Here is a 26,076-nt window from a genome sequence, read left to right on the forward strand (position 1 = left end):
TATCCATATAGGTTTTCCTGAAAAAATTTGCCAGATACAGATGCTTTTTAGCATGTTGTACTGACACTAACAGCTTTGTCCTGGGTTTTTGTTTCTGCAGCCAAAACATCCCAATCCGGACTGGCGCTACTCTGCGTCCCTGAGGGCAGGAATGCAAAGGTATGTGTGGTGTTTCTCCAGAGAAGGGGAATTCTGTCTTCTTCCTCTGTGAAAAGGACAGAGGTTTTTCTGATGATAGCTGTGCTGAGATGGAAATCACCTGAGTTCTGCTGCTGTCACTTCCAATCTCCACGTGCTACAGATTCAGTCTGACTTGCATCTCGCGCTGTTATTGCTCTGCTGTAAAGCTGTGCTGTTCTTTCTTTTTACCTTCTGCTTTTGTATCCATTGACTGTCAAGGCATAATTGTTCCAATTATTGAATCATTTAATTGTCATTATATGCTTTTTGTTTATTTTAAAGCTCCCTGTAATCATCAGTGCTGATGTTTCAATAGTCTGTCTGCATTTCCATCTTCTTTTTCTCATTACCATAAAAGTAGCTGCTCCTGCAGCAGGTTTTTAACCACATGGTGCAATCAAGAAGATTAATACAGTTGAAAGGACTTTTTGAAGATATGAGATGGATTTTCAAAGAAGGAAAAGTGAGGCTTTTGTCCAAATCTCTTTAGACATCTTTGAAAATCAGCTGCCTAATACTGCAAGCAGTCTCTGCTGTAATTTTCTACTCAGTATACTTGGAAAAAGAGAATTATATTAAAATTGCTTCTATAGAGCCTAAATCAAACAGTATTTTTACTCTCCCTGAGTAGATTAGAAAACTGATTCTGTGTTCAGGTGTAATCTGATGTGATTAATAAGATTCCTGTACAGGTGTAGATGCAATTATGAGGCTTCAGCAATTCCTGGTGGCATCACAAAGTGCAGACGTGTATGGGTTTCTCAGAATTGTTGGTCCAGTGGTGCTGTACCTTTATCCATTATCCACAGGGCTGCAGAGTCTTTATGAGATTGGAACCCTAAATTCAGTCACACTGTGTTTCATGTGGGTGAGGACTCAGAGTGATTTCCAGCTGACTTTGAGATGCTGTGTGAAAAGGAATCTAAACCTCAAGGACCAAAAGCAAAGGAAGACAGAGCAAGCTTGACTCTGTGGCCTACTGGGCAAGCTGTTTTCTTTCTTTTATTTTCCTGCTGTGACTTTCAATTTTTTTGTAATCCATAACTGCAAAATCAATGAACAGTCTGGGGAGCAGGATCCTGAAGAAGGAATTCTGCCTACCTGAGCACCTTACCTGCTGGTCCTGAGTCAGGCATGCTCTTGTGGACCCACATTCCTTTCTGTACAAAGTATAAGATCTTATCTGAAGCAACTTGAACAATTAATGGAAAGTTAAGACTTTATTTTAATCCCACAAGATTAATGGGGCCTTTCTGGGAAATTGTTTGTGTTCCTCTGCTCTCTCACATCAGCAGCCCCAGTCCTTACCCAAAATCTCATGTTCTGAGCCTGTGTGCTCTGCCCAGTTGTTGGTTTTCATAAAATGCTGATTTTTCACAAAACTTGTAGAAATTTGATGCTCTTGATGTCTGCCACATTTGGATGGAACTGGCCCTTAACTTCAGCTGTAAGTGTGAAAGGGAGTGTGAAGCCAATGAGCAGAGACAGGGACACAGCCATGGAATCCTGTTTCTCTTAAGGAGCAGCATACAAATATCATGCTTAGTTTTGTATTAAAAACAGCAGATTTTTTCTTTTCCTTCCATGTAAGGTGCAAATTGCTGCTTTTGATACCCAGTGCTCATGATGTGACACTGTAAACTTTGCTGTAGTAGTTTTTGCATTAAAGAAAATGCATTTCTCTTCCTGAATTACTCATGAGAAATGTGCAGCAACCCAGGAAGGTGGGGTTTGTTAAAATGGCATAAGGACAGAAGCTCAGAACTAACCCCACCCACTTTTTAATCATTTGCCCAATGTTGCTACATCCTAATAGCAAAGATGTGTCACTTATTAGTGACTCCCAGACAATGAGAGCAAGGTGTCCTGCAGGTGTGTTTATTTTATAAGTTATTCCACAAATGGGTTTTAGTAAATAATCAAAGGTATTTTTTGCAAGCCAAAACAGCTGCTTGTCATTCTGCTAACATCATGCAATACTGTAGGAGTAGCTGCACAGTGATAAATAGTTATGAACTTTGAAGAGTAGCAGGAAAGGGAAATGCTGTGAAGTGCAGGGCAGAAGGGAACTGGATAATCCAACTGTGATATTTGCTTACCCAGCGCTGTGCATATGGAGGAGGCAGGAGTCCTGCGTGGAGGACCAGCAGGGCCTGACCAGCAGTGGCCAACAGTCTCCAGTGCTACAGCAGGTAAGGATGTGAAAATCCAGAATATTTGGGAAGAACTAATGTTAACTGCAGTAGATGTCTTAATGCTTCTGCTTCATTTTTGCTCTGTTTTGTATCTCTGAGTGAAGCCCCTCAGATGGGCTCAGCTGGTCAGAGCATGGTGAAAATAACCCCAAGTTTGTGGGTTCAGTCTCTGTATGAGATACAAGCCATTCACTTTAGAGTTGGGCTTGATGATCCTTGTGGCTCCCTTCCAACTCAGAGCATTCTGTGATCTGGGTATAAAGTTCTTGTAAATTAATCTGTGGAATCTAAATAGAGTGGAACAGTAAAGTATAAAATACATCTTTACTCATTCTCAGATGAGCACTGGAGATAAGAGTCCCTGATCTCTGCTTTCACCCTGCTTTTGGAGGTTACTGCTTTGTGTAATGGAATAATGGAATAGTGGTTCAGTTCTGATGTGTGTATTCAGGTGTGTGTATTCCAGAGCTGGTTTGCCCTCCATTTCAAAAGAACAGTGAAACTGGGGTAGGAGCTTATCAGTTCTCCTTTTGTTATTTTTACAAAGCCAGTAAGTCTCTTTGAATGTCTCTTCTCATTTTACTTTCCTGTGGTGAAATCAGACCTAAATTTTTGCTAGCTATTTTCGTTCACTAATACATGATGAAGGAAACTAAAATGCTAATTATTATTATTATTATTATTATTATTATTATTATTAATTATTATTATTATTAGTATTATATCAATATAAATGACAAAAAGCATGGTTTGGAATGTAGCTTCATTTACTTTGTCACTGACTGATGACTTCACAGCAGTCAATAAGAATTGCCAGAAGGTTCTCATGGAGTTTAGGGGAAAAAAAATCACCTGGATGTTTTGCAGTGAAGACAAAAAAAATATTCTCAATTTTGATTTTGGAGCAGGAATAATAGGGAGACTTAGAGGAGCAGTCAGTCACTGTTTTCAGCCATGTCCAAACCAAACTGTAAACTCAGTGGATGCCCTGTGTCTGGCAGCTCTGTGAGCACTGTCAGTCAGGAATTGAAATGAGGAGTGATGCTCACATCACAGAGGCAGCTCAGGTGCTGGGAAATGGGGTCTTCAGCAGCAAAAATTATGATTACTTCATTTAATCTTTTTTGGTGCAAACCTTTCTTTCTATTTAAATGGGAATTTCACCTGGATGAAGGGCTGAGGAACAACCTGAGGATTTGCAACCACAGTAGCAACATCCAGAAGTTAATGGTGCCCAGCGAAACCTGCACTGGTCTTGCAGAAGGGCTGTTTGCAGAAACAGATTTGGAAATTAATTTAATATATGATGTTGCCCTAGGCTACGATCACCTGGGGTTTGTGTGCCCTTCCTTCTGCTGCAGGCTTTGCAGGAAGACACAGCTCTTTGCAGAATGTGGAGGGTGTGTGGCTGTGGAGCTTGCATTTGAAAATGTCACCACAAGAACGCTGTGACCTTTGAGAGGGCTTCCCTCAGGCTTTTGGCTGCACAAATCATCCCTGGCTGAGCACTCAGTGCAGGGCCTTGCACCCAGTTCACTATGGGCACAAACTTTCTCCCAGAAAAACCTTTCCTGCTGGTACTTCCAAGCACCTGAATGTAAGTGCAAAGGTAGGATGGTTCTGTCATCTGAGGAGGTCCAGTGGCATTTGGGTCCCAGAGCCCTGCCCCACTATTCTGTTTTGGGTCTTATCATTTTGGACTTGCTTTGGGAACCTGAACATCTCTTTGTTTGAGGAGCAGTAACCCTTGGCTCGTATTTCTGCTTCCTTTCATGACTTGTGAGGCACTTGTGCAATCAGTGCATCCCAGCACAAAGAAGATTATTTTGTTTTGTCTTTGTCCGCTCCCCAGGGATTAGCGACCCTGATATTACATTAATTAGACCTTTTTGCTTCCTTTTGTAGTGGGTTTCAGGTAATATTCTCCTCTCTTTGTAACCAAAATCTTTAGATGTCCCTGATCCTTAATAGCAAACAGGTGCTTCCCAGAGAAATCTCAGGATTAATGGTTGTGTTAGCTTTTGTGACCTCAGTACACCACATATTTAGCAAATTACTACCACTGCTTTAGAATCCTGCCTTTAGTTTCCCAGAGATATCTCTTTCAGTGCTTCTTTCCTTTTTTGGTTTAGGTTCAAGACTTGTAATAACAAGTGTGAAATCAGTAAATCCTTAAGTCCTAATATATAGCTGAACTCAAACATCATCACACGTTTTTCAGCAAATATGTGTTGCCCAGTCCTTATTTGACTGACAGCACTCCTGTTGACTTTATTTCTATATTTCATCCATGCAAAAAACAGTGAATCTGGATGTGGCATTTTTAAAGTTGTGTTTGCATCTTCTTAGGCACCAGTTCAGCCAATTGTAGGTTTGCAGTCAGGAAGCTCCTGGGTGAGGTGGGACAAGAAGATTCAAACTCCCTCTGGCTTTGAGTTTAGCATTTTGGGGCACCTTGTTAGTCCCCCACATGCTACATAAGATCAGGGAATGAAGACAGATTTCTGGTTTCTGCTCTATGTCCTTTGGTAGTTTTGGCAATTCTATTAAACTTTAGATGGCCACTAAACTGAGTGAACTCTGTGTTTTTGATAAGTAACTCACAATAAATGGAGCTTGATTGGCAAAAATGGTGAGAGCTCCTAACAGAAACTAAGATGAACACAAATTTTGCTCTAGACATAAAGCACTGACAATTTCTGAATAAATGAGACTTATGAATAATTCAGAGCTTAGAGTTATGAGACATTAGACAACTCTATGTGTATTTCTCTGTGCTGCTGGTTCCAATCTACAAAACAGAACTGGTGTAATGCAAATACTTCACAAAAACAGTCTAAAGATGCTTTCACAGCACTTGTAAGACTCAGGAGAACAATAAGGATTTGTGAAGGAAAACAGTCATGAGAAATTTCAAATCCTGTATTCAATGTAGACTTTATATGTGTGCAGTAAATAAGGCACTGGGCCACACACCATGTGTAGAGGGGGAAAATAAAAGACTTCCATTCAGACAGTTCTGTAAAAGATGAAAGGATCTCATGAAAAAATTCACATCTAAAATTTGCAAGTGTGTAGGTGAAGCCGTGGGTGAAATACTGGCATCTCTGGAGTCCATGTCAAATAGCCCACAGACTTTCAGGAAATTAGGATTTCAGTGTCTACCCTTATAAATATGCACAAGGGGCTGACTTATGATTGCCTAGGCAAATGCCATCCTAAAATACACTAATTTTCTACTTCTGATTTTGCTGTGGTAACATTCTTCTAAATATATCTGCTATTTCTTTTTCTTTTCTCAGGGAATTAGCTGGGGAGGAGAGGTGGTAACGCTGTTTTTTAAAGCTCCAACAGGTCAATGTCCTTCCTCTGCTGGGGCCCCAGGGTTGGATGCAGTGCAGTTGTTTTAACAGAGCCTTTCTGCACTGCCTGGGCTCTCCCAAGCAGGAATCATGGACTGGCTGGGAGCACTGCAGCAAGAAATTTTCCTGTTAGGGTGGTGAGACCCTGGCACAGGTTTCCCAGAGAAGCTGTGGCTGCCTCTGGATCCCTGGAAGTGTCAGAGGGTTGGATGGGGCTTGGAGCAATCTGGGGTAGTGCACGGTGTCCCATGGCAGGGAGTTGGAACAAGATCATAAATAAAGTCCCTTATACAAAGCTCTTTGCATCTCATCACCCCAAACCTGAATTTTTCATCATTTGTCCTGTGAAATTTGTGTGTCTCACAACTTTCCTGGTTTTATTCCATTTTTCCTCCTGTTCCATGCTAACTAGGGATATTCCTTGTCCACATACTCCTAGACTGCCCTGGCTTTGTGCTGGGAACTAGAGTTTCTCTGGAATAATTTTGTATTGCTCTCAGAGGGGAAGGTTCCTGCTGCAATCACCTGGAATGCAGACAAGGTCCACTGATGGGGCATGATACACAGAATAAGTTATGAATTCAGAAAACTAAATGGGAAGCAACTGTAAATATGTCAAATAAGCAAAAGCTCCTGAAAAGTAAAGTCAGTCTTCCTAGTGAGTTTTGTACTGCTGGTTTGGGGTACGGTGTTGTGAACAGAATGACTGTGGAAAAACTCTGAAGAAAGGACAGGGGCTCTTGTGTGGATTTTAAGAAAAATGTCCAAGAACAGGGATGTTTGATAGGGAAAAGAAATCATTAGAATTATCCACTGTTAGTTGTGTCATTCCCAATTCTCGGTCTCACAAGACTTATTTGGATGTCAAGCAAGTAAATCCAACCTGAATAAGAATATTAAATCTGAAAGAGATACTGAAGTCCAATGAAACTGTGATGAAATACAGGATGATAGTGCAAGGAAGAGAGATCTGAGCAGAGAAAGCTAAGGGTATGAGAGGGGACACCAGGAAAGATCTTGCATAGAAAGGTGAACACAGAGGTAGAGAGAAACAATTGGAAGAGATGCTAGGAGGTCTACAGGAGGCAGATGTGCCTTGGGAATGGCACAATGTCGATTTTTGAAGTGCCTGCTGAGCACAGGTCACTGGAAAGAAGATTGGCACCTGGGGTTGGGTAATAGATTTGATGAGTGGGACAGAAAGCTGCACTGCAGTTGTTCTTTTCATGGAATAACCATTTGACACCATCTGCACCTTTGAGTCTGTGTAACATCAGCACAGAAGGAATGAAAAGAACGAGGGGGGATTGACTCTCACTGTTAGAACAGCCTTGAAATCAGGCAGGCATTACAGGAGAAGCTTACAGGGTCCCACAGCACTGTCACAAAGGTCTTGGACACTGAATTAGTCTTCTAAAAATCCAGTTTAAAGAGAAAGAGCCTAAGAAAATGACTCAGACAATGGTGAGACCTAAGTTGTAACATATTTCATATGTTATAGCTTTACACTGTGGCTGTGAGTGGAGGACAATTCCTAAAATGTCAGTGAATTTCTATTCACCTTCTTCAGATGACCTTCCTCATCTACAGAAAAAAACTGATTAAGACTCATCAAGAAGTCGCTGCAAAGAATCTGCAGGGGCTGAAAGTGCTGTTTCTTTGAGACTGTTAAAGGTTAATTTGCAAATAACAGCACTGCTCTGCCTTAGCTTTAGCAGTTCATTGATCAAAGCTATAAAAGATAATAACTAATTAGCAACCCAGAGTATAGAACTGGTTTCTTGGTTTGTTGCAGAATGCTGCAGCTGTTTAAAATGGAAGGAGTGAGAAAATGCAGCTGTGCATATCTACAGCCTCTCTCTGTTTTTTAATTTAATAATCAGTTTTCTATGGAATTTCATAATTCCAGCACTCAAAACCAGAAATGCATAGAAAGCCAAATATCAGTCCTAAAATTCTTATCTTTAGTGGTCTAAGAAACACTGTGATAGCATGTGCAATATCTTAAAGAACATAATAGGGGAAATACAGAACAGCCTAGTTATTTATGTTTTTCATGAAAATTAGTCTTCAAATCAATGATTTAATAAATTCCCAAAATGAAGGTCCTAAGCAGTTCCTAAGAATTCATAGGAAAGTATCACAGAGATTTGGTTCACAACCTCTTGGATCATGGAAAAAATCATGCCCTTAAAGCACACTGAAGTAATTATTTGAAGCTGCAGTATCTTCCAGCTCGGTGGAGTCTGGGGAAGGAAATCATGCCAGCTTACTTGTGTGGATGCAGTGCAACGACCTAAACTGAAATAGAAATAATCTGCAAGGGCTATATAAGGCTAAATCCCTTGCTTTTACTTTTATGTTCAGATTCTGGTCATTGAATTCTCAGTTCTCAATTCCAGCCAGTTGCTGAGACCTTCAGCATGATGTACAGTCCTCAGTTTTGCCCCTAATCCCAGAACACTTTATTCCCAGGACATTCCCTGCATATTTCCTGCTTTTTGGTTTTCCACTTCTTTTTACTCCCTTCTTGTTCCCTCTCTGGTTTGCCAAGTATGTACCTCTCTCTTTCTAATTTTTCTTGTTTTTTCCTTTCATCTGATGACTTTGGTCTCTTCCTGCTCATCTGTCCACTGTCTCCCCTCGGTATTGTTATTTCAGGAATGTTGAAATGTAGGTCACCAGCTTGGCCCCACGTCACCTTTTCAATATTTCATACTGAACTAAGAATTTTCAGGGATAAATGCTTCTCATTTTGACAGCCTGATGGAAGCTGGAGAGGACTGAGAATTTCAAATGCTACTTGGACTGAAGGAAAGCATTTTGGAATCAAAAGGACTTTTTCAGAAGAACATGTCAAAATACATATTTTTATGACAGATGCAGCTTGACATACTGATCATTATTTTTTAAAAGCTGATGACTGTTATGACCCAGAGCTCATCTGCCTCACCCCATCCAAACTGTGGTTGAATCACCACTTTGGGCTTTAAATTTGGAGTCAGGACTGGGCAAATTAATAAGTTAGTTTAGACTTCACTTCAGCTGAGTGAGCAAAGAGAGAAGGGGATGATAGATGATATTATACAGAAACTGCAGTCATGACTTGACTAAAGTTAAATTTACTTTCTGTTAATTTATTTTCCTCTTAGCTGCAAAACCCTCATGACTGACCTGAAATAGTGTTTGTGATCTTTATCAAGGGGTCCTTTATTTTTCAGCAGGGAGTACCAAGTAAATGAGGTGACATGGATGAGAGATTTAATACCTTAGTCCTTGAAGGCTCAGTGTAAGGAGAAAAGGATAGCACTCATCAGAATTTGGAAAAGGCTAATGCTGGAAACTTCTAAATTGTGTGGTCTCTTTGACTTCATATATTTGAATAAGACGTTGTGTTAATTTTGACAGTCAAAGAGAATGGTCTTGGAAGAGTTTATGTCTTCACGTACTATGGCAAATTCTTGATTTCACCTGATGCAAATATTTGTGAGAATTTCCCTTTCTCATTAGGCCCAGGCAATGCAGAATGCATTTGTGCATCTCATCATTTATTCCAGTCCCTGTGTATGTGCATCCTTCCAATTGATTTAGGACCTCATTTGTCCCTGACTGGAGCCAGTTGTTGAATTTTCCCAAATGGAGATCAAGTCCAGTTTCTGATGCCCAGTGAGGTGATTGTTTCAATGCAGGTTTCTTAAAGGTAGGACTGATAGCTCCAGCTGAGATGTAAATAACCCAGTGGACTTCAAAAATTCTGAAAAAATAAAAAAAATTCAGAAAAATTTCTGAATGAAATAAGAGTAAAGGAGGAAAAAAGCTTGAGGTTTTCTGTGACTGAACAACATGAAGAAAGTCTTCTGAAACTGTGGACAAAAGCTGCTGCAGCTCCAGACTTCATTTTAAGAAGTGATACAGAGATTTTACGTAAGCAGTTTATCTGGCTATAATTTCTATATTTAGGCACTGGGAGAAAGTTTAGTAGCAGTAACTCCTTGTCTGCTTTATTCATTCTTTCCTGTAATAATGTTTCTGCTTCTTCAAAATGGAGATTAAATTTGCACTTAAAAATATTTCTCATAACTGAGCAAAGAAATAAAAGGGGGACATTTGCCAGATGATGTGATTAGTTCTTAGACATCTGGTAGGAAATTATTTTATAAATATAATAAAGTTGGATTTTCAAATCCAAGCAACTTTTTCACTGTCTGTTGCTTTAGGCATGTGGTTCTTTGTGATCTTTATAACAATACCAGTGAGTTTGCCTTGTCTGCCTACTGGTAATATTTTGTAGCTACACAGAAGACATGGATTTTGATTCCTGTCTTTATTAATTTCTCAGCAGTTTTAATAAATAAATAGAAAAATCACTCCCTTGCCGCTGTACTACCTTGGGTTGTGATCTTGTCAGAACTTATAAACTAAACAAATGTTTATCTGGTCAGTACTTCAGGGAATTGATGGTAATCAAATTGTTTCCACTTGAGGTTACAGCTGCCTTATTTTTTCCTTCTTGTGCCTTGCTTTGTGTGCATGGTTTGGGGGTTATTTTTTATCACTGCTGTGGGCTTAATTTTATTCTGTTTAGATTTTTTTTTTTTAAAGAAAATATTCTCAAGTAAATGTTAAAACAACCTATGATATTTATGATGCTAGATGAAGTTTAACCCTGTTATCTCTCGCAGTATACAATTCACTATCTGATAGAAAATAGATGGATAAAATAAGGATGTTTCTAAGTAATCCTAAGAAATTCTGATCTGGAATGTATTTGTATTGGGAGTAGTGGGAAGAAGAAAAGAGGTTGAGGGAGTCCAGACCACTCTGTGATATTGAATATTCTCTTAATGGATGTCTGCCTGTGTGCAGCACTTTGCTGTACACAAGGGTCATAAATGTATTTTTCATGTGTTTATTTTTGTAAGCAGGCATTGCTTCAGTGTCTGTTGTTAATGTTGTAGTGTGGCTGTGCCTCTTGGGTCAGATGGTGCTGCACAAAGCCCAGACAGACAGCAAAAGACAAGCCGTGCCTTAAGGAACTTGCCACTGACATGAGCAGGGCAGACAAAGTCTGGGAACACAAGGGAAAGGACAAGTTCACTATCCTGGTTTAAAAACAGGAAAATTGAAATCACACTTATCACAGAGTGCTCTGTGGGGATGTTGATGATCATCCACCTGGCCCCAAATGCTCTCACTGCAGCAGGAGTGAAGGAAGGATAAAAACATTGTCAGACTGTTTTGGGGCTCTCCTTCCCTGCCCCTTTCCAGCCTGCTGAGCCACGCAGAGTCCCTTAGGTCAGGATTTCCTGAACACTGTGCAGTTATTGCTTCAGCCCTCCTGTTTCACTGCTCACAGGCCCTTTGCCTGTGAAGTCTGACCTTAGCACCTCCCAAGCCCTGCTTTCAAAGAGTCAGGCAGAGGTTGCTTCCTGTTCCTCTGGGCCACTGGAGAGAGACTTTCTGCAGAGCACAGGGTGCCAGGACAAGGGGGAATGGCTTCACAATGCCTGAGTTGGTTTAGATTAGATATTTAGAAGAAATTCTTTCCTTTGAGGGTGGTGAGGCACTGGCACAAGCCAGGGAAATTGTGAATCCCCATCCTTAGGACTGTTCAAGGCCAGGTTGGGTGCAGCTTGGAGCTACCTGGGGTAGTGGAAGGTGTCCCTGGTGATGGCTGGGGGGTTAGAATGAGAGGGGCTGCCAACCCAAGCCATTCCATGAGTCTGTAATGATGTTTCTCTCTGATCTCTTGGCTGTACCCCGGGTTTGTTGAGACTCCAGAACACAACACAGCTACACAAGGCAGAGAAAGCAATCTGTGCATGTTTTTCCAGCACACATTCTGGCTATTTATGTAATGCTGACCTAGACATGCTGATTTTACTTCAAGAGCTAAACCCTGAAATCATTCGGTCATTACTTGTGTGCACTCGGAGGGTGTAATGGGAGATGTAAAACAGCAATAGCAGCACACAAAGGCTTTCCCTTCATTATGGGGATTTAATTCTCAGAAAATCAAGGCTCTGGCTGTGGAGGAAATGAATCTGAATGCAGCTTCTCTGCTCTTGTCTTATATAATTACAGTCAGCCATCCCTAAAAGCATCCCCTCTTAGCATGCACACGCAACTAGCAAAATAAATGGGTTACTTAGGAAGGAAAAAAAACCCCACACCAGAAACCCTTTGTGGTCTTGTGAAAATTGTTCCTATGTGTTTATGCTGAGAAAAAGGCTGCTGCTCCTGTTTGCACAGGTGGATGAAACAGGTTCAGAGAACACAAAGGAGACTTGGTGCAGGCTGGATGCAGTGCTGGGGTCAGACACCAAGAGGTGACCAGAACAAACCAGTTAACAGAAGCAGGTCATCTCACAAAAAAGCTCTGGAGACTGGAGCTAGAACAGAACTGACTGAGAGTGGTTTGAATATGATTAAATTAATTTTTTTAATATTTTTGTTGAGTTGGTTACTAGGAACAGGACAAGTGCTTCAAAAGAATGAGGGTGTGGAGTGACAGGACAAGGGGGATTGGCTTCAAATTTAAAGAGTTTAAGGTTGGATGTTAAGAAGAAATCCTTCCCTGAGAGGCTGCTGGGACCTGACCCAAGAGAAGCTGTGGCTGCCCCTTCCCTGGAAGTGTTCAAAGCCAGGCTGGATGGAGCTTGGAGCAACCTGGGCTAGTGGAAGGTGTCCCTGCTGATGGCAGGGGTTGGAACTAAGTGAGCTTTAAGGTCCCTTCCACCCCAAGCCCTTCTATGAGTTGCTGTTTCCGTCCCAGTTCTGCCTCATGCCTGCCTTGCATGACTTCTTCTTGGGCTGTGCTGAAGAGGGGTTTTTTAAAAAGCAGGATTTGTTTCCAGACAAGCAAATGCTGTGCCAGTGGATTCAGAGGCTCTCCTGGGGTGTGGGTGCTGTCCTGCAGCACAGAGTGAGGTGGGATTTGAGGGGCTGCAAAGGGAGTTCAAACTCCATTTATAGGTCAGGCCTCAGGTGTATAATACTGAAGCACAAGGAAAACAGGCTGCTGTCCTGGCTGGGACTGGCACTAATTAGATCCCTAATTGTGCAGCTAATCTCCTTAGGCTCACTCAGACAATTAAGGGCAGGAGAGGTCCTCTGCCCTTCCCTCTCTGTGTTTGTCCCTGTGGTTACTTGAGCTGGCCAAGGGATTTTGCCTTAGGTTAAGCATTCTTATCCTGTAACCACACCTCCTTGGCCTAGTGCCTGGGACTTTGCATAGTTTATTCTAGCTAAATTATTCAAACCTTGAAAAAAAGAAACAGTTATTTCCAAGATGCAAACTCTGATCTTCAACTCATTTCAGCGGTTTTTTCATAGGCAGATTTTTAATGCATTGAGAGGCACTTGAAAATCCAGAACACAAACTACGCTTATAAACTATCAGGAAAGCCATGAGCCTTCTTTAGTTCCTCTGATTAAATTTTCTGATATTTTTTTCCATGCAATCACTTGAATGTGGTAGCTGAATTTAAAGGAAGGATGTTGTAAAACAGAATGAAATTAAAGAAGTTTTGACCAAAGGCAGTGAGTGAAAAATTGCAAAATAAACATTAAACGTATTATCATAATACTGAAAAATACAGAACAAACAATTCCTCCCCCAGCTTTCCTTCAGACCCTGTGTGTAGACCTAATAACTTTGCTTTTAAGAACCAAAATCCAAACTGGAATTTTCTTTGCCGAGGAACACTACCCATTAAACACATCTCAGGATTTGTGGTCACAAAGTACATTCTCCTTCCTGCTCTCAGCTTTTCCCTGTCTCTTGCTGCATTTGGGTATGCTCCCAGGAGCAAGAGAATGTCATTTTAGTGGTAAATCAACTTGCACAGCCATAGTAGTGTTAAGTGGTCATAATTAATAACTACAGCAGCTGAGTTATTCACACCCTTCAGACCATGCCATTTCAGACTGCTCCTGTTGTCACCTCTGACAATGCAAGCAGACTCTCATGGTAGCACTGTCCTTTCCAAATGCCTGGAGTCAAATATCTTCGGTCACATGTAGAGGATAAATTCTCCCCAAAACCCTGTGACTGCAGCAGGCACAGACTGTCAGCAGGAGGAGAAGGCCAGCACCACCCTGCTGATTCAGTTTCCAGGTGATTTGTCCTCTCTGCTCACCAAGTTTAATGCCATCTCTTCATGGGGAAAATTACCTGTTCTCAGTAGATAATAATCTTGCTGCAAATTTATGCTAAATAGGTAGCAGAGTCTCCCACATGTGTAGCTGCAAACCAAAGAATTAAAATAAATTAATAACGTTAGTGTCAAATTATCTACTTCATTTATTCCCAGTCTTCAGTTAGGAGAAATAAAGCACCATGAGGAACAGCACCTTTTGCTTTGAATTAAACTGATTTAATTTGGGGCAAGAAAGGTGACAGAGTTTCTCAAGGACCACAGTGCTGGTGACTGCTCTGGTCTCTGCCTTTTCCCTCTGAAGAGTGCAGGTGCAGTAAAAACAAACTATTTTCAACAGTTGAGTCTGGAGACAGAACAAAGCACATTTCTGTAAATCCATGAATCCATCCTGGTGCACAGGCTCTCAAATTGCAGCTGAACCTATCCACAAGACCTGTGCATGGAAAAGAGAACTGCTTTGCTTCTGGGCTGACAGGCTAAGTAAATTTGGTGATCTTAATCCAGTTCCCCACTGGCAACTTGCCACATTGCAGAAAGCACTATCACAACTGAAACTAATTGGCAGCCCCAGCAGGGAGGCCAGTGGGTCGTGCAGGCTAAATCCATGCAGGTCAACTTCTGATCTTCTCTGAGGCACTTGGCTAGACAGCGTGATGGAAAGCTTGGAGCACTTCTGCCAGCTTTGGAGCTGTTCTCAGTGGAAAATAAATTCCCAGCCATAAATACTGATGCTCCCAGTATTTATTTCTTGGTGCATTTTTATGAATCTTGAAATTACATGCTGAATGTAATTTTAAAAGCTTAGTGCTCCTCAAGGTCTAGAATTAACCCCGTTATTCTTGCCTGGTTTTTCTCCTTTTACCATTCACAGATGGCAAGTTTTTGTAAAAGACATTCCAGAAACTGCATCTGGGTCCTTCATAGCTGTGATGTGAGGTCAGCTCTGGCTTTGATCTTCTTTGATGATAGCTTCATTTTAATCTGCAGATTCCCCTTTCCATTTGTTCATTTCCCCTCACCAATTTGATTAAACTCTGGCTTAAGAGCTCTTCATCATTTTTTCATGTGGACTAAAATATCATCAGAGGATGGAATGTAGGTAAAAGTAAAATGTAGGTGTTACTAATCTACCAGTCAGCCTTAATTTTCACTTTACTTGTGCATTAAAGGAGAGAAGGAGGCAGTTAAAGATTCTGAAGTCTCTCTGTGAGAAGAACTGAAGCAACCCTGTAACTGGTGCTCAGTATAAAATCACTGCAGAATTGGCCTGCAGAGTTGCTAGGAAACCAAAATACAAATCCCTAGTCTGTAGCACACAGATATCATGAGCATGACAGATTTTTGCTGCTGCTCCCATTTTTTTTTTCCTTCCTTGGTAGAGGATGGAGAGAAGCTGCAGAAACCAGTTTGAAGAAAACATTAGGAAGCTGATTTCTGTCCTGAGGTCCACAGTCCTACCTTGCAATCAATTTTAAATTTTAGAAAGAGCTGTGTTTCAACTTTAGGAGACGTTTGCATGCATTTCAGGGAGGTTATGTTAGTAAATGAATGGCTTTATGTAGTTCCCTGTCAGCTTTTACCTGTCTAGGTGTCTTCCTGGAAGTGTTCAAGGCCAGGTTGGATGGGGCAACCTGGTGTAGTGGAGGTGTCCATGCTTGTGGAAGGTTTGGAATGAGATGAGCTTTAAGGTCTCTTCTAATCCAGGCTATTGTGTGAAATCTTGGGATTTTTTTGGTTTGCTTTTCCTTTTAGTTCTTGCCATATATTCCAGTCCTCTGTCACATCTCCTCTGACTATAAAATTAGCTGGTTCAGGGAACTGCTCTGCCTGGAGAGGATTGTGTAGGCTCGATTTTCAACTCAATTAGCTGCTGCTGGGAGCTCAAACTGGCACAAAAGGGGCTGGGGATACCACAGACTAAAGGCATGGAACTGCATGTTCAGAACAAAGGACTGTTGTGCTTGTAGAGAATCAGACTTGTGAAAACAAGGCAGAAAGAGAAAGAAGAACTGATCATGTTGTAGAGTTGATATCAACAAATAATGAAAAGCAAAGAAAGATAAGGATTTTCATTATCTGAGTAAGTAAAACACAAACAGTGAAAGAGATACTATGCCTAAAAGTAATAAAGCATTTGATAAGGTGTTTGAGAAGTATAGTAACCCCCTAAAAATATTATTTCTTTTAAAACTTGTTGGGTCTGAAGTGTGTTTATGAACTAGAATGTTGAATAGAAATCTGCTTGAAGAATATAGAACTGCAGCACTCGATACATCGAGTTTAGAAATTACAGATGAAACACAGATGAGTTACAGCTATGCCGTAACAAGTTAGACAAGTAAGAATCTGGAAATCAGGAAAAAAAAGAAGATTTTGGTTGACCTTTAGTCTCCTGTGGTGTCAATGATATCACCCCAGTTGGTCACACCAACTTGTGAGCTCAAGCAACTTCTGGTGGAGAGAAATGATGTGCTCCATTTAATGTGTCATTTCTTTGAGCAGGTAATTAAAGAGATCAGCTGAACTTTGTTCACCAAGTTCCTTTTTCACTGTTATTGGAGTAGTTTTATCATCACTACTGGAAATGCTGTTTTGCAGCTGGAAGTGAAAATACCCAGATCTGTTGCCCTGAGAATCAAGCCTTTTGATATTGTTTTCATCATTTCTAGCCACTTTCTCAATAAAGTAACTATAAACATAAGTGTTTATACATTCCATTAAAGATATACCTTTTAACAGATGTCTCTCACAGCCAGTGTAGCTGAGAAAGTGGTAACCTGACTATCCAACCCCTAGTCGTTGCTGAAAATCTATAAATACCGAAAGAACAAAATAAATGTTCTTCTTCTTTCATCACACTTCCAGCTGTGTCTGTGTAAATCACTTTGTGTCTGACAGTGACACAGATCCATGACTGTAACCTTTGCCCTTTGCTGGGAAAGACCAGCAGTGATACTGGGTGTGGAAAAACACTGAGTCTGGATACAGCAACCATCCAGTCTTAAGCAAACCAGGTACAAGAATCCACCTGGTAATGTGGAAATGTAGGATGAAGATGACACCCATGGCATGATTTTGCAGACCCAGCCAGCCTCAGTAGATATCCTCCCCACAAAGAGCTGCCAGGCATTCAGCTGCCATCTGGGCAGCCTGATCAATGACCAATTCCATTTCAGATGGGTTGTGCTGCCAGCTGCAATATCATCAGCAGTGCTGATGAGCTGCAATACTAGATTGGAGAGCGTGACCCAATCTTGTATTAATGTTTTATGGCTGGTGGGCAATTGCAGGCTGGGGGGAAGAAACCCAGCAACCATGAGACTCCTTTATTTGGAATTTATCCCAGCAGGAGGGGTCACTCTTGCATGTGGCTGCAGTGTTGCCTGAGCATATTCACAAGAAAGAAGGGAGAATTCATTTGTGTTCTTCCTCCCTTTCCCACCCCCTCTAAGAATGTTTATAAGAGAAATCTGGAACCAAAACAGTCCAGTGTTCATGAAAGTGCTGAAATGCAATGGCTGTCAGATGCAGTAGTGCCACTGTAGAAAGAACAGAATGTATGAAGAAAAGGAAGTGTTATCTTAATTACAAATAGAAAGCAAATCCACAACTAAATAATTATTTTAAAATATCTGGGTAAGCTGAGAATCATCACTGGTAACCCATTGATAAAAATGTCAGCTATTTCCACCATCTGAAGACAAAGTGCCCTGCCCAAGGCAGTATTTCCTGACTGTGGTGCCAGGACTCTGTTCTGTCACACACATCTGTCTGTCTTTGCCTCAGCTCTTAGGAGGCATTTCTAGGAGTAAGTGCTTAAGGGCATTAGGGCTTGAAAAAAAAAATAGAATGTTGATATATGCAGACAACTGGACTTCTAAATAGCACCCAATGTCACTGAATTACCATTTATTTGGGAAGATAAGAAGCCCAGAGAAAAATCTTCCTATCATACTCTAGAAGTGGGTGTAGGGGGTTTGTAGCCAACTGGAGTCCTGGCAACAAGTGAAAATCTTCCATGAATGTTGATCCACTGCTTTCCATGGAAAGGGAGGCTGCTCAAGCAAGTGATTGTTCTCTCCTTACATGGGCTGACCAGTCATCCTCTTACCTGCACCTGCTCCTGTTAAAAAACTAAAATGTTGAGGTTGTGGTGAGGAGACTTTTAATTAGAGACCCCAATTATCTGTATCTTTTAAAATTTTATTTTTAGCTCAATCTCCCAGCCTAATTGGCGACTTTCCAAAATGATACACAGTGCTTAGAAAGCTAAAGAATTTTTTTTTTCCCCAAATATTTTATCAGTCTTTGCTACTACTGCTTGGGATTTAGGTGATATGCTGGTGCATTCTGGTTAAAGTAGGCAAGATTGCATTGGACTCTGCTGTTGAGGTACAGCCTTGGAGCTGGAAAAACCAGTAATTAAATATTTGCTCTACCATTTTGAGTTCATGACAGTAACCTTTCCTTTCAGCTGTGCAGAGCATTATACCAGAGAAGATCCTTGAAAAATAATTATTACCAACCCCATGTGCAGAACTCAGTAGTTAAAGATCATCTGATTTTTAAAAAATTCAACTTATTTCTTTTTCTGCATTATTAGAGTTGTGATTTTTTTTTCTTCCTCCCTCCCTTGCCCAGCTTTTTCTAAAGCCACAGAGATTATAGATTTGATTTAGTTTAATTCTGTGATTATGTAATGCTTGAGAAGCTTTTGAGCCTTCAAAAACTCTAGCAGCCATCATGTAGCATGCACAAAATGAGAGAACTGGGCATTGTGCACTTCAGAGTAATTACTGGTAAAAAATGGAGCTGTGCTAACTCTGTGGTATTAATTTTTGTGAATGTTTTATGACTTTTGGAAGCACAACTACTCACATCCTGTGTTAGATTAATAGTTAAGGTCAGCTCAGATATTCAGTGTATTACTCTAGGAACTGGCAAATAATTGTTCTTGTGGAGCAGAGCTGCCATATGCTGAGTTTTTGGCTTTCTGGTCTGTACACAAATTCCTGCTTTCCCAGGGGAACTGAGGAGACAAGGGATGATTTTGGTTTGAATGGCCTTTATTTGATCTGCAAAGTGGCAGCTGTTACAGGTTGGTTTTTTTCCATACAGAAGATGGGATCTGAGACTGTGCAATTCTCATGGCAAGTAGGACAAATATACAACATGAATTAAAGCAGGTGGAATTTTTGGGTGTAGAGGTCAATTTAGTATTTGTGAAAGGGAACAAATTGCTGCACCCTGCAGTGAGGTCTGTTTGCTGCACACAAAAGAGGTGCTGGGCAGAAATTCTAACTCCTTTGCAGATCTGCTTTATCTGTGAACCTGAAGAATCCAGGCTAGCAGCCACTGGCTAATGCTTATTTAGGTGTTAATAAATCTGTCTTTCTCTGCTGAGGTTGGCACCACCACTTGACAGAGACTCATCACTTCCTAACACGTGTGCAGGGAGAAATAAGGAGCAGCAGATTCTGGAATCTGGAAGTGAAAGATTCCAAATCATGCTAATAACTAAAGTTTTTGAAATACAGACAGTGTCACACATCTGGGTTTTCAGAATAACTCCTGTACACCTTTATGCTGAGACAACAATTTGAATGTACAAACAGAGTTACCAGATGAGAATGTCACTGCCTAATCGGGAGAAACATATTCAGGTCAAGTGCCAGATAGAGTTATGCAGGATAACAGTGCTGGTCCACACAGCCTTTAGGGAAGCTGCATAATCCTGAAATACTGAAAAAGAATCCAGAATCTGGTGCACAGCTTTGAAGGAAGCCATCAGAAGATATTTTTCTGTCTTGCAGACCATGATTATTGATTACGCACTTCTGTGATTCTCAGACACGAGCTCTTCATTGACTGGAATTCGATTTATGAAGGCAATTCCTTTCTCTGCAGCATGTTCTGTTTGTCACAGATGCCTGGGCAAGGGAAAGCACCTGTTATTAAAAGCATGGTGCTGTAGAGAACGGGATGGATAAACAGACCATGAAATTGCATTGGGTCAGTCCTATGCTGCCAAGCCCAAACATTCAGAACTTAAGCCTCAAGTGACTTCCTTTTGTTTTCTGGTATATTAACAGCCAAAATTCACTTTTTTAAGGTTTGGGATTTCTTTATTCCCATGTGGAACCTGAGATTCTCACAAAACTAGTGATATTTAAATAAAGTGACCTGTCAAGTTTGAATGGGTATGACATAATTCCACATTGCAAAGACTGGAGACACTAAAATCCCACATGGAGTTTTCTACCCCACATGGGGAGAGAAAAACTACGTGAGAAAATCCAGGATGTAATTTATACTCTTTCATTATTTAATTGTGTTTAAAATGCAACAGCCACGAGGGAACAAGCTTGATTCCTTTCTCTGTGTGTTAGACTATGGTAGTGCCACCTGCTCAGCATTTTTCTGTCTTAATGTAGCTTTTCTTACTGAGCCCAACACAGAATTACCTGGAGGAGCAGCAGAAAACCTGCAGAGTTTTGTGATGGAGTGAGGATTAGGAGGCAGGAAATGGGTGATTCACTCTGGCTTCTGAAGACAAGCATGAAATCAAAGCTGCGGGCAGGAGTGGGAAGGATGTTTGGGAGGAGAATGAACTGATTCCTAAGTTATTTATAGAGGGTGAAGAGTGGGTTTTGCCTTAAGAAAGCTCTGCAGGTTTGGGTGCAGTTGCAGACACACTTGTACAAACAGGAGGCTTTGGGTGGAAGGAGAAACAGAAGATTCCTGCTATGTCCATGGATTAATGAGTTTATCTGAGCTTCCCCAGCAAGGGTGAAGCCACCCCACTTAGCACCAGTGGTGTATTTTGGTGAAAGTCTGAGGCCCTGAAGAGAGCAGCTGAGCAATTAACACAATATTTTCATTAGTTGCAAACAGTTGTTTTGTTGTCATATTGTTGGCTTTCCCTCTCACTTCTTTTTCTAAGTTGTGTTTGTATCTCTAAAAAACGTGTGCCAAGGGAAAGCTCTGGCGCCTGCAAAAAAAAAAAGAGAGAGTAAAGCCATCATAATTAATTTTTGTTAATTGATACTCTCAGATACTAAAAGCTATGTGGTTCATATCAGTAGAAGCATAGAATCACAGAATGGTTTGGCTTGGAAGGGACCTTAAGGATCATCTTGTTCCACCCCCTGCCATGGGCAGGGACATCTTCCACTGTCCTGGGTCGCTCCAAGCAGCCTGGCCTTGGGCACTTCCAGGGATCCAGGGGCAGCCACAGCTTCTCTGGGCACCCTGTGCCAGGGCCTCCCCTCCCTCACAAGGAAGAAGTTGTCCTGTAACCTGAATTTCCCCTATTTCAGTTTTGAATCCATTCCCCTTTGTCCTATCACTACAGTTCCTGATGAGGAGTCTCTCTCTGCTTTTTGCTCTTGAGCCTTAATATTTGTCCTCTCTCCAGGTATTGTCCCTGCCTGAAGTCTGACACTTTAAGCTTTCAGCAACTGGCAGATCTGCTCAAGCACAGAGATAAAAATCTGTTTGCCTGTTCACTGAGTTGTTTCACTAGAGATGCAAATTGGATGATTGCTGAGGCAAAAATGGTCCATAGCTGCTTGTGGAAGATCTGCAGGCATGATTATCTTGTTTTTGCAGGAAGAGGTATTAAATATTCGTGCTGCTTTCAGGAAATATGCACACATGTTTTTGAATATCAAACTGTGTGCCTCCCTGGTGAGTAGAATGAACTAGATCAGCCAGAGCATTTCAAAGCATCCTTTTGCTGTCTCTCCTCCTCGGTACAGGGAATATCTGCTTTGACTGCACTTCCTCGAGCCTCCAAGCCGCTGCAGAAATTCCAGCCACTGAGCAGCTGCGTGTATGCCTGAATGAAGTGTGTGCTATTCCATGTGTCAGCAGGAAGGGATATAAATAGAGCTTTTTTCTCCTTGTTGTCATGGTCTGTGTTTCCGCTGGCTACCCCGAGCTATTTCTTCTTCAAGTCTGGTGGAAAGGGAATGTGTTTAAGTGATGTTTGGTGCTGCAGTTGTGGATCATAGAGAGCATATGAAGCAATTTAAGGGTTGCAGCCATTTACACCTAGTGCTTAGTGGGGCAAGGCACATCAGGATTAATGAATGGCAGCTCTTGCTGCTGTCCAGGCAACTGGCATTTGACTGCAGGAATTGCTCTTTTTTTTTATTTTCTTTATCCCTTCCCTTTCCAGTGAGGGAATGTATTGAAATAGCTGAAAAAAAGTCCCCTTGTGTGGAGCTGTCAGGTTGCACAGTCTGAGGATGAAGCGTTTTTGATTTTGTGCTCCCCTTCTGACGCATGCTGGTCTCACACCTTTGCAGTGAAGAGATGCAAACTCATACACCAAAGCTGAGACCTGACTCCACAGGCCAAGAGAGACAAGGAGCCACTGGAGAGGGTCCAGGGGAGGCCACAAAGATGATGAGGGGTCTGGAGCAGAAGCTGGGCCTGTTTAGTCTGGAGAAGACTGGGAGGAGAACTCATTAATGCACATAAACATCTCCAAGGGGTGTCAGAGGATGCTGCCAGACTCTTCAGTGATGCCCAGGGACAGGACAAGGAGTAATGGCCATAAACTAAACCCTGAAAGGTTCCATCTCAACATGAGGAAGAACTTAATTACATTAAGGTGGCAGAACAGTGGAACAGGCTGCTCATGGAGGTCAGGGAATCTCCCTCTCTGCAGACATTCCAACCCCACCTGGAAATGTTCCTGTGGCACTGCTCCTGCCTTGGCAGGGGGGTTGAAGTGAATGGGCTCCAGAGGTCCCTTCCAATCCTAAAAATTCTGTGACAGCACCCACTCAGCTGCTTCCAGATACAGAGCTGATAATGTGAGAAGCACTTTCCTCCATGATGTGACCTGGTAGTGGTGGGACTGAAAAAGATGCTGGGAAAGTAAATTCCGATATGTAAAATTTCAAAGCCAGTCACCACCTCAAGAATTGCAGAAACTCAAAACAAATGACCCAGTTTTCTATTAACATGGACATGTTTAATACACACAATTACAACAGTAGAATGACTATAAAGTTTAATTCAGTGTTAAAATAGTTTTAAAATATTCTACATGTGGATTCCACCAGATGGCAAATTAAAATTCCTTTTGAAGTGAAGGATTCAAGAAGCAATAACATCACCTTTTAGCCTTTATGAACACTAAGATCTTTTAAATGTTTCTATTCTTTGACAGCTTGTCCTAGTTACCTGAGCATATGACATATTTCCTGGAAGGAAAATAACTGTGCTATCAATCCAGATACAGTCTGTCCTTGATTTTTTCCCTGCTTATTCATTTAAAGGGATCACAAGTAAATGAAATTTTCTCCAATTTAACCAGAGTAGGATTTTTTTCTGAAGTCAGCCTCCATTAAGCTATAATGTGGAAACAAAGTTAATTTCCCCTTCTTTGCTCATACCCATTTTACATCCATTACAATCTCTGTGTAATAATTAATTTCCCAGATTTGATCTTCCTGTTCATTTCCAGTCAGTTCTTCCGTTTTTCATATTTCCTTCAGAAAAATGAAATGGCAGGAATATTAAATAAATACATTTTTGGATGTTTTACTACAACTATTTGAGCCTTTCTTAAAAGAGAGTTCATTAACAAATGAGCAGTTCCTGAGTATAATTAAAAATAATAAGAAATAATAATTAAAAATAATAACAAAGCATCATTTTATGTGGCTCATAAGTCTGAGCCATTTCTCCAATTGTTCCACTGAGGGAACAATTTTTGGCTTAAAGCATGACTGGGGCTGTAAAACTAAAATCAAAATATTGAAATGCAAAGCATATAATTTACTAACTCTTACACTGGGAGTATGAGTGGTCTATTCTGAAATGGTTATATTATATAGATATATATACTATATATATAGTATATAGATCAAGTGAGATAGCTCTACCCAATTTTATATGTTAGACTTCAAAGAGCCTCCCAGAATTAATACCATCTGATGAATATTTAAGAAGGTGTGGTCTAAGAGACAATTCACAAAGGCAGCTGCAGGTGTTAAAGTGCCTTTTGCAATGTGCTGCCGTCCATTTTGAGCAACTGCCAAATTCAGCTTTACTTAGGTAAACATATCTTAATATTCCCTAGCTGTGTATTATCCCCCCTCAAGTTATCTTCTTGTTAAGTTTATTTTGTTTCAGTATTACGTGGCCTGTACAGCACATCACTTAGCAATTTGTGATTTCAGCTTGAGTGACCAAGTAGAATAAAGCACTGACCGAGTTAGGAGGTTCATAAATACATTTAAATGGGATTTTAACAACCATCCAGAGCTGGGGTTTGATATTTGATAGATCTGCATGCAGAATTACACCTATAAAAACCTTTTGAAAACCTAATTCACCTAATATGGCTCAGTTTTGAGGTGACACTTTCAGCTGCAGCAGAGCACAAACAGAAGGTTTGGCTCCATGATCCAGTAGATCCAAACTTCCAGAGCAGCCAGGCAGGTTCATCTCATCAACACCAAAAAATCTGCTTTAAACACTGAAAGGCTCAGATGACTCTCAATGGTCATAACACCTGGATTTACCTAGAACCTGAGAAAAAATCCTCCAAATGAGGGCCTTGCCAACACTTGAAAGAGCAAAACTATTTCTGCAGTTGGGGAAGGGATGTGGGGAGGCTTTGCAAGGTCACCTCCATTTTCTTCTCCAAGAATGTTTAAAGGATTCTGAAAAAGAGAGAAATTATGTAGCGTGCTTATCCAGGGGGCTTATCATATTGTATTAGCACTTACTCATCACATTTAATTAAGATTCCTTTTTAACTGATGCAGAATATTATTAGCTCCATTCATCCCATATCAGTAAAAAGGGATAATAATGGGATGTGATCCTAACAGGAGATGAGAGGAAGCTGCTAATGTGACATATATATTGTGGAAGGGAAAGAGTGCTGTGACTGCCAGAGTCTGTTTTGAGGCCTTTGCTGTCTTCAGTTTTGCAGCCCCATTTTGTGGAAGGTATTACAGTGACAGATGTCTTTTAGGGCAGGTTGTTGGCTAACAGCCACGTTGGAGAGAATCAAAATAGACACTGGTTAGTATTTTGTTAATTGGCTTTCAGAGGAGGAGAAGTTTGCAGAGGTTTAGTCATAAACTAGTCAAAGTAGGTCAGCTAAAGGATTTTGTAGGTCTAAATTAATTTTATGTACCTGTATGGTATAGTTTACTTCTAATATTAAGAAATCAGTTGGGGATAAGAAAAGCAAACTAAATTAAACATTAAAATTACCCTTTCTTCCCCTTCATAGATAGAGAAAAGGCCAGTTTCAGGTTTCATCTATAACATACTGGTGAAATTATTCCTTCATTTGAGATCAGAGGCAGAGGGAGCCAGGGAGCAGGTGCCAGCTCTGAGGTCCAGAGCCATCTCCAGCCTCTGAGAGACAAGGAACTGCATTTCCCACTGTCTTAATCTTTGCGTGTTTGGGGTTTTTTTAAAGAACATCCAAGCAGAAAGCTTCACCCTGTAATCATCTGGCCTGGAGATTGCAGTGGTTGGGGCTGCTGGGGTGAGAGCCCAAGAGAAATGGTTGAAGTCTGTAAGCTAAACATAGATGGTGAAGAAAGAAAGAAAAAATTACCTCTAAGACCATTTCTCATGGTCTATTACTATCCTGTCCTCTCTAAATGGTGAAGCTCACACATTCATTCATGTTTAAAACAGATGCCTCTAAGAGCACTGACAAAAATGTGTCCCTTTTTCTTTCACTACCACTTCAAGCACCCAATTAGCTGGTTAAAATTAGATTCTGCCTTTCAAGGCTAAAATTGATGCTTCAAGTTTCCATAGTTACTGTCTTTCCATTAATTGTGCTCGGTTAAACAGTGGGGATTCTCTCTTGCCTACCCCACTTGGTTTTGGGAGCTGTGCTGGACTCTGCTATTTGTGCACCTGCAGTAAACTGCACTGTGCTCAGGTAAGGGCACCTGAGGAAGGTTTTCAGAGCTGTAGAAACTGGTAATTGATGAAGTTTTGTTGAGGGGAAGCAGGAGGGAGTGACTGAATTGAAGTCAATTCTCTTAGCAGTGTTCACTCTCCAAGATGGACACAAACAAAGCCAGACTTTCCAGGAAAACATAGAATCACAGAATGATGGAATGGCCTGGCTTGAATAGGACCTTAAAGATCTTTTTTCCACCCCCCTGCCATGGGCAGGGA

General features: G+C 41.0%; 1 protein-coding gene across 8 annotated transcripts in view; it reads left to right on the forward strand.

Annotated features, from left to right (window-relative positions):
* Positions 1–26,076, forward strand: part of LOC111935707 (protocadherin alpha-C2-like) — a 90,249-nt gene that overhangs the window by 51,872 nt on the left and 12,301 nt on the right. For all 8 annotated transcript variants that reach the window (XM_086851216.1, XM_086851220.1, XM_023936202.2 and 5 more), the window contains 2 exons: positions 101–159; positions 2,284–2,372. In XM_086851216.1, the coding sequence (XP_086707342.1) occupies positions 101–159; positions 2,284–2,372 (148 nt within the window). The remainder of the gene's footprint in view (positions 1–100; positions 160–2,283; positions 2,373–26,076) is intronic.

The sequence above is a fragment of the Cyanistes caeruleus genome, chromosome 15 (genome assembly GCF_971803275.1).
Source record: "Cyanistes caeruleus chromosome 15, bCyaCae1.hap1.1, whole genome shotgun sequence".
In the NCBI taxonomy this organism is placed as follows: domain Eukaryota; kingdom Metazoa; phylum Chordata; class Aves; order Passeriformes; family Paridae; genus Cyanistes; species Cyanistes caeruleus.